The 9,418-nt window shown below is 33.9% G+C and overlaps 1 protein-coding gene across 1 annotated transcript; it reads right to left on the reverse strand.

Annotated features, from left to right (window-relative positions):
- Positions 1-5,790: 5,790 nt before the first annotated feature.
- LOC129888715 (L-lactate dehydrogenase B-like) lies at positions 5,791-9,418 on the reverse strand. Its single transcript, XM_055963694.1, has 2 exons — positions 8,704-9,418; positions 5,791-6,563 (listed from the first exon to the last, which is right to left on the reverse strand). The coding sequence occupies exons 1-2, from the start codon at positions 9,310-9,312 to the stop codon at positions 6,120-6,122; spliced, it is 1,053 nt and encodes a 350-aa protein (XP_055819669.1). The 5' UTR covers positions 9,313-9,418; the 3' UTR covers positions 5,791-6,119.

A 9,418-nucleotide genomic window follows, 5' to 3' on the forward strand; every position in this document is an offset into this window, starting at 1 on the left:
CCATACACAATATTCGTAGTCGTGTTTCCTCCTTGTACCGGTTAATGTTGGGCCAACACTTAATTAATACTATGCGCTTTCTTTATCACATACAGCTTCAAGGTTCTCATCGATCGATTTAAAACGTTTCTATCATTGAACTTTCTTAATTATAGTCCAATGTTATTCATACGTGTTGTAGATGAGTCACCATTATTAAATAAATAAAGATTTTTATCATGCCATTTTCATAAGCTTTAATTAATATCAACTAGTTTGTTGAGGAAGATAACATTAATCCAAAAGAAAATTACACCCAAAGTTTTGTTCACCAAAATACACCTCAAGTTTTAAATAAGTTGAAGACGACTATATGAATTTTCACCGATCATTTTCTTCATTTAAGCTTAATCGAAAACAAAGAATATACAAAAATGTTAAAATATTTGTTATTTGTAAAAGATATACTACCATAGTAATTTAACGAATTTTAGCGATCAACGCCTTTTTCGAATTTTAATGTCAAGTTACAAAATGATACTGGTAAGATAGTTATATATAATTTCTCATTAAATGATCAAATTGATGTATTCATTTTTTTTACATCATCAGTATATAGAGATTCTAACAAACAACTTTTAAGACAAAGTAGAAAAAAACATGTGGATCAATATGGGTTATGGTGGAATGGTTAAGATTCTTTCACCATTCACGAAGGTCTCGCTTCGAGTTTTGAGAATAGAAAAATCTCTTTGGGAGCGCCACCCCTAGAAATAGGCCATGCAAAACACAAATTTGAATTTAATCGGACTCTAATACATATACCGAATACTTGAGGAAAACCCCAAAAAAAGAGGCACATGGAATTTGAATTTGCAAAATAGATGCAAAAAAATAATTGTTTTCCTTTGTATTTAGTGTAATTTACGTAAATCTGATAGTGTTAAGAGTTAATTACATTATTTTCCTACTTTTTTTTAAATTATAAAAATCCCTTAAATTATAGATTTCGGATACATCAGTAGACATCCAGATACATAGGGGAGAGATATATGTGAGAGGGGAGAGAGATATCAAACAAGGGATAAAGATGATAGTGTTAAGAGTTAATTATATTATTTTCCTACTTTTTTTCAAATTATAAAAATCCCTTAAATTATAGATTTCGGATACATCAGTAGACATCCAGATACATAGGGGAGAAATATATGTGAGAGGGGAGAGAGATATCAAACAAGGGATAAAACCTCATCAGAGAGGAGATAACACATCCGGATACATAAGGGAGGAATGTATCCGATTGAGGGATAGTGATGTATCAGAGAGAGGAGATTGGTGTATCTGAGAGGAGATTTTTAAATTTTTTTAAATGGTAATTTTTTTTTAGAGATTATGATAAAATAAGACGTATATTTAGGTATTTTTTCCTTGTATTTTATCATATGGGCTAAGCAATGTTCATGAAAGTTGGATCATCTATTCTAAAGCCCAAAAATCATTAACAAAATCTTTTGTAAACGTTGATTTTAGGCCCAATAATAATACTCATCCAAAGGGCCCATTCTTCTGTTTGAACCTATTAACTCGATAAATTTGGATTAGCGTTACATATTACTAATTCACTTTCAATCGGAGATTTTTCTATAAATTGAATCTGTGATCTCTAGTTAAACATAAAAAGATTTCATTCATTCTATCACATTCTTCGATGACGTCTCATAAATTCTTATTGTTAGTGTCTGCTTTCGTTGTGCACATTTTATTTATTTTGGATATTCAATGAATGTGCTAATTAACAACTCGATGATATACAATTCCTTTAGTTTATTCTAAAAAAATGATTTACTTCTTTTTCTAAAAACTACTTAATCTAAGTATTCTAATTTAAATAACTTAATATGACCCTCACCCACCATTCATTTAAAATGAAAAGACAAGTAAAACTATGTACGACTTGCTAAAGAATAAAAGTTAAGTTCTACAATAACAATGACAGTAAAATATTTACACAATCAAATCATTAAAATAAACTGCAAGACATGCATAACACATGAATTTTGAAAATAATTAACACAAGATTAGAAATTAAAGTTAATACACGAAGCATGCTTGTTAATTACAAGAGATATTTAATAAATTTCCTTCATAAGAGTCATTGATCATGATCGTCCCACACATTAAAGCAGTGACGTATGTAAAATCTTTTGTAAACAACGTCGATACATATATTTAAAGAAGTGAACAATCGAACAAATTGTTATTGTAACATACATCATCTTATTAAAAGAAAAATAATTAATATTACATTATTAAAACACAATAAAAGTAAATCACCACACTTACTTATTAACCGTTTAACACTAGCAATATCAAATTATCAATAGCGAATTCAGAATTTTAAGTCGTATTTTGCACCCAACCATTTATTGGGCTACCTTGTAAGGCTTTGGTTACCTTTTTTGGTCCAATGGCCCATTTGGAACTCGTTGTAATGGGCCTTAATAGACTCTTAGGGACATTTTGCACAAATGGCCTTTTGAAACTAATTGTGTTGTCTAATATTAGAACAAAGGTTGAGTCTGTACTGGAAACATTTGCCTCCTCTCGACCTTGGAACCATTACAACTATGACGCAATGGTTTTGCGATGAAGGGATTGATGGTAAAGGTGATTGGTGGTATTTATAGAGGTCGTTATTCAGGGGAGACCGGTATAAAAAATATACGTTAGTGATACGTGATGGTTGGTGGTAGGCAATACTAGTTGGAGATGGAGGTGGTTGGTGGTGGTACGTTGTTGTGGGATGTAGGCTGAAGATGATGCGTGGTTGGTAATAATGATTGATAGTTATGGTTGTGTAATTGAGACTAGTGGTGAGCAAGAAGTTATATTCATACAAAGATACGGAAAAAGTCTTAAAGGTCTGTTGGAAACAACTTATTGTCTATTTCATAAAGGCAGATTTAAGGTTTGGTATACATTTTTTTTTTTTAACTCTACTTATTATAAGATTATACTGAATATGTATTCACAATAAGAATTTTCTTGCTGATCTTGATCAAATAAAGACACACACATATATATATATATATATATGAAATCTGTTTTTTTTTAAAAAAAAATTACACTGTTAATAATATGCTTTGGCATATAATATCTTGTTTTCTTGCTGATCTTGATCAAATAAAGACATTATTAAAACATGATTTTGTATCAATAATAGTTACGGTGAAATAGATAGGATTCTCTTTATTTTTAATTAAAAAATTTTGAATTCGAATTTTGAATATAATTTTTTTTATTAGTAAATAAAATATCGAACACCTAATGGAATAAAATAAAATGTGATGTCATACCACACACAATCTTTAGGAATTTAAGATGAGTAAAGCAATTAATGCATCCAAAGAAGAGCAAGACAGAGAATTGACGAAGCCCTAGTTGTTTTATGCAATAATGTTACCTACTGCTATTGTTTATTACATATTAAGAGTATGAGTTTTTAACTTCTATAGTGTGATAAATATTTGTATAATCTTATCATTTATAAGGTAATTTTACATAAACTTAGCTCTATATTTCACTTTTCAACAGTCATTTTCACTAATTTTGAAAGTTAAATTGAATCAGATCAACTTAGTATTTTAAAATTAAAATGAATATTTTCAAAAAATTACACAAAAAATAGTATAAATTGCAAAACTATTAATTAGTGATCTGATAAAAATGGTAACTAACGCGCTATTACATGTTAGATTGCACCGTAATGTGATCATCATAATACTATAACATAGATATGACATTCAAAAATGTGGCCTACTAATCGATGAAGTGGAGTACTACAAATCATGAAATCTAGCTGAATAATTCGATAGAATTAATCGAAGTATTGCAAACTAATTCGAACACTACTACAATTATAAATATATAGCAACTTGGGCTAGGAACATGGCAATTTACAAGATGTCATATAATTCAAATGCATCCAAAAAGATTTTGGAAATCTTTGCTTGTGTTGCCAAGTAAAATCAAGTGTGTGCACATAATTCATCAATTAGTTTTTCTTTCTTTCTAATTATGTCTCTCTACATCCATCTTCTATTTTGCATGCTATAAAAACCCACCCCTCACAAATCCATTCCTTCAATCAACTAAAAAGACAATTAAGAGTATATTAGTTTTTATTACTTTGAGAAAAAATGGCTTCAAAGAGATCTACTACTATTTCCCTTGCCATTTTTCTTCTTGTCAACCTTTTACTTTTCTCTCTTGTTAGTGCTTGTGGCACTTGTCCTAGTCCTAAACCAAAGCCAAAGCCAAAGCCAACCTCGAGCCCTAAATCTTCAAAAGGGAAATGTCCAAAAGATACACTAAAATTAGGTGTATGTGCTAATGTTCTTGGAAATTTACTTGGACTTATAATTGGTAACCCTCCAAAAAAACCTTGTTGTACACTTATTAAAGGGCTTGTTGATCTTGAAGCTGCTCTTTGTCTTTTCTCCCAAGAACATTAGCACATACACCTAATTTTAGTGTATCTTTTGGACATTTCCCTTTTGAAGATTTAGGGCTCGGGGTTGGCTTTGGCGTTGGCTTTGACTTTGGTTTAGGACTAGGACAAGTGCCACAAACATTCTGGCTTCCAATGCCCTTGAAAAAAAATAATCATATTTCTTAGAATAAGTTGTCGAGTCCAAAGCTTTAGCTCAGTGTTTGTCTTTATACTCGCTCAATAATCTTTACTTTATTTTTATCGCGTAACAACCTACCTAGCTATGGATATATTATTCCCTTAATTGTTGCTATAAGATGGTTTGTGTAATTTGGTGGATGTAGTTTGCAATTGTAAGTTTGTTCTAATTGTATTGTGTAGACAAATTAGTGTACGTGACATTAGATGTTGAGCTTCGTGTATTTAGTTTTCATGAAATGGAAAGTTTCCATCATTTGGCTTTCATTCTATTTCCTCCCCTGTGTGCAACAATGAAAGAACTATGGGAGTGTTTGGATAAGCTTTTTTTAAAATAACTTAAAAATCAGAAAGGCTTCTTTTTCTTTCGGCATAATAGATAAATGTGCTTTTTAACTTGACTTCAGCTTGCTAATATGTTTCTCAACTTTGGGTGTGCACAAATAGACACTTAAACTTGTAAAAAGTTGAACAAGTAGACATATGTGTCACATGTTGCGTCCTACATGATTAATTTGCGTCCTACATAGCGTCCTATGTGTATTATGTCGCGTAGGACGTGTGTTTCTACTTGTTCAATCTTATAATTGTTTAAGTGTCTATTTGTATACATTCAAAGTTGAAGGGCATAAATGTCTGCTGAAATCAAGCTAAAAGACATATTTATGCATTATGCTTTCTTTTTTTGTAAACCTTTGTCAAACACACCTCTAAAAATTAAAAAGTACTTAAAAGCCAAATACACCTAAAAGTAAGCCTATCCAAACACCCTCAGAGCATGATTGTTTCTTTAACAATTACTTGAAAGACAAAATCGAGAAGCAATAGTGAAAACTAGCTGATGGCAAAATGCAAACAATTTTTTATACCAAAGGATGTGACCTGCCGATCAATGAAGTAGGTGAAAAACATGAGAATCAAGAATTCAAATCTCTAGAGAATATGCTAGATGATTTTCTTCATCTATATTAGTGGGCAAAATTCTCAGTACCTGCGCTATTTAGATAAAAATACCCAATATAATAGTTGACGAGGAGAGAAATTGGCCCCAAAAGGTCAAATCTACTAACAAGGCAACAATAATGTGATCCGACAAGTGCAGACCTTGTCCCTACCTCAGCTCAAGTAAAAGGGCCAAAACATTTTAATAAGAGCTGGCATCAAACTTGACATTACAACACAGCATAAGTAGGCAGCCAACACGCCAAGTACCAACTGCTCTAACACAAGTTATCTCATTTTTTTCCTCATAAGATAAGATCTTGCAAGAAAAGAAGAATCAAAAATCTGGATGATTAAAAAACAATACTACTAAGTAGTGGTAATAAAGGGAAGCTAGTCGCTCGGACTCTCCAAAAATGCACTACTTTAGGAGGATCCAACACACACCAAGCAACATGTTTGAAGAATTCAAGTAACATAGAAGGGAAAGTTATTAACTTTAACCAAGTCAAATTCCCAACTGGTTTTGCACTTCTAAGATAGTCTTAGCAGAGTTCCTAAGTTGCTGAATTTCCTCATCAGTAAGATGCACATTAGTCACACCCAAAACCCCACTTCTACCAAGTTGTGAAGGTAAGCTCAAGAAAACATCGCCGCCATCAATACCATAGAACCCTTTCGCGAGGACTGAGACGGGGTGAATCCTTCTCTGGTCTCGAATGATTGAAAAAGCCAAGTTAGCCACAGAGTACCCGATTGCCCACGACGTGTAGCCTTTGAGATTGATCACTTCATATGCACTCTGTACAACTTGTTTATGGATGTTTTCCAATGTCGCCTTTTCGATAGCAATTTCTTGCTTCTCCAGAAAGCTAAGAACCGGAACACCTCCAACGCTAATACTGGACCACAGTGCCACAGAGCTGTCACCATGCTCCCCAACAATGTACGCCTAGTATAGACATAAAAAAAAGTTATTTTTTGTAAGGTAAATAATTTCATTAATTGAAATATTTCCCGTATACCAAAAAGTAGAGAATCAACAACATAGTATGATTCTCTACTAACAACAAACAATCTTCCAAGTTCCATACAAACTGAAACCTCACAGGCGTACCAAAGAAAAACTAGGGAATGAGAGAGAGGCTATCCTCAAATTTACTTCATAAGACATCAAAAACCAATGATCAGACAAATTATAAAGGCTGCCTCAATCTTAAATATATACAAGCAGAAAATGGAGTTGAATACCAGTATATAGCTTCAGATATACTCAATAAGTCGCAACCAAGTACCGAGGATTTGAACTTTATGAGTAAAAAATTCTATGATAATGATGTCAAGTGTTAGTACCTGATTTCTAAATTTATTTTCTACATATGTTAAATGAATTTACAAAGATAAATATAGAATTTGGACGAAAACTACTGGGTTTGGCCAAACCCATAGGTAACCTTCTAGCTCCCTCCTTGACTGACCTGTATGTTAAAAGTTTTCTTGTTTTGTTTCTTTATAATTTGTTCCATTTTGTCCTTCTTCGAAGGTTGTAAAAAAAATAAAATTGCCTAATGATTCATGATATTTAAATAAACTTCGTTGAACAGACTCTTATGTTGCTTGGACTCTTTAAACATGTGAAACGGGTGCGTATCGAATCATCCAAAATAATGCATTTATGAAGGATTTGGCATGGGTGTGACAACATTTTCAGAGAGCCTGAGCAACATTTTTAAACTTACTCCCTTCCTCTTCTTTATGCAAATTAAACAAGCAACAACAACAAACCCAGTATAGTCCCACCATGTGGGGTCTGGGGAGGGTAGAGTGTACGCAGACCTAACCCCCACCTTGAAAGGTAGGGCGGCTGTTTTCGAAAGACCCTCGGCTTAAGAGAGAAGAACAAGGGAGGAGAAACAAGAAAAACAAGGAAAACAAGGACAGCACTGCAGATTATCTTATGTAGAGAGGGCTTATTACCAGGAACAGGACGATTAAATCAACCAAGACTGAGGGAGAGTAATATTTCAATTGTATGGATGGCAAGTGTAGACAGTGGCGGAGCCAAGAATTTCAAAAAATAATCTTATGCCGAGGGGAAACAACTTACTATATATATATATATTATTTTTCACCTATTTACATAGTACAATTTTTCAATGCTTGCACCCCTCTACCTCCGCCCCAAGTGTAGATTCACAAGAAAACATAAAAGTATATTTTTTTTTAATTTACTTTGTATAGTGAACTATTAGCAATTTTTAAAAAAAAGTAAACATAAATGTCTGCTAACCATATGATAAAATTGTCTTCTAGCAACTTTTTTGTTGGCCATCATTGTCAAAAACAACTGGAAAGCTCCACTCTTTTTTTTTTTTTTGGATTGGCAATTTCAAATCTTTAACAATCATTCTACTACAAATTAGCTTACATGACAAGAAAAGAACAAACTTGGTGACACAATTTGTATGAATACTGTCTATGGTTGGGAACAACACTTCAAATGCTAAGGGACCAATATCATAATGACAAATTGCATCCTGTTATGTCCCCACTGAACTTTAAACTTCTTTTGAGACAAAGGTCTACCGAAAACAATCTCTACCAGAGAAAGGGTATCGGGCAGAGGCAAGCTCTACATACATCTTAACCTGCGGGCAGAGGCAAGCTCTACATACATCTTAACCTCTCCATAACTCACTCGTGGGAGTATGTTGTTCTATGTACATATCTTTTTATACGACACAAATCAAACTATTTTCTCTAATTGCTTATAAATTTTTCAAATAATATATGGATTGTATGTTATATAAATTATGTATAGATTCTTTTAGTCCTAAAAGAAAACCACAACAATTAACATAAACATGATCACATTAAAAGTGTACCCCAAAAATCAGTACAACAAAAGGGCAAAAAAGACAACTCAATACACTAAACTCCGCGTGAGTCCGGAGAAGGGCCGGATTAGAAGTGTCTATTGTATGCAGCTCACCCTACATTCACTTCTATGGCTCGAACCCTGAACTCATGATCACATGGCAAGAGTTATTAAAAAGACAAATTTAAACAAAATACGAAAATGACGAACTCACCTGTACATCCTGGGCATTAACATCAAGGTGATCAGCAATCAAAAACCGAAACCTGGACGAATCCAAGTTCGTACCCGACCCGATAACCCGATTCGCCGGAAACCCGGACAACTTCCAAGCAACATAGGTCAAAACATCCACAGGATTCGACACAATCAACAATATACACTCCGGCGAGTACTTCACAAGCTCCGGCACAATACCTCTATACATCGCCAAATTCCTCTGCAACAAATTCAACCTACTCTCCCCCGGGTTCTGCCGAGCACCCGCCGTGACAATACACAGATCCGACCCAGCCGTAACCGAATAGTCAATCGAAGCAACGATTTTAGTTCTGGGAAGGAACGCGGCGGCATGCTTGAGATCCAGCATCTCGCCGCGTAACTTATCAGGCTTCGCATCGATGAGTGCTAGCTCGTCGATGAGATCCTGAGTAAGGATTGTTTGTGCAATAGCCATTCCAACATTGCCGACGCCGATGACGGAGATCTTAGTGTGGTGGTTCGTCGGCGATGGTGGATGAGTATTAGAGATTGATTTGAAGAAAACTTGGCTTAGGTCAAGACCATCTGGGCCTAATGAAGAAGATGATGTACTGTTATGCATAGTTTGACCAAATAATGTGTCGTTAATTTTCTGTGAAACTGAAAATATGGAATTTTGGTAATGGTGGAGACTGTGTTGGACACTGACTTGTAAATAGGAATGAAGT

The sequence above is a fragment of the Solanum dulcamara genome, chromosome 5 (genome assembly GCF_947179165.1).
Source record: "Solanum dulcamara chromosome 5, daSolDulc1.2, whole genome shotgun sequence".
NCBI classification, from domain to species: domain Eukaryota; kingdom Viridiplantae; phylum Streptophyta; class Magnoliopsida; order Solanales; family Solanaceae; genus Solanum; species Solanum dulcamara.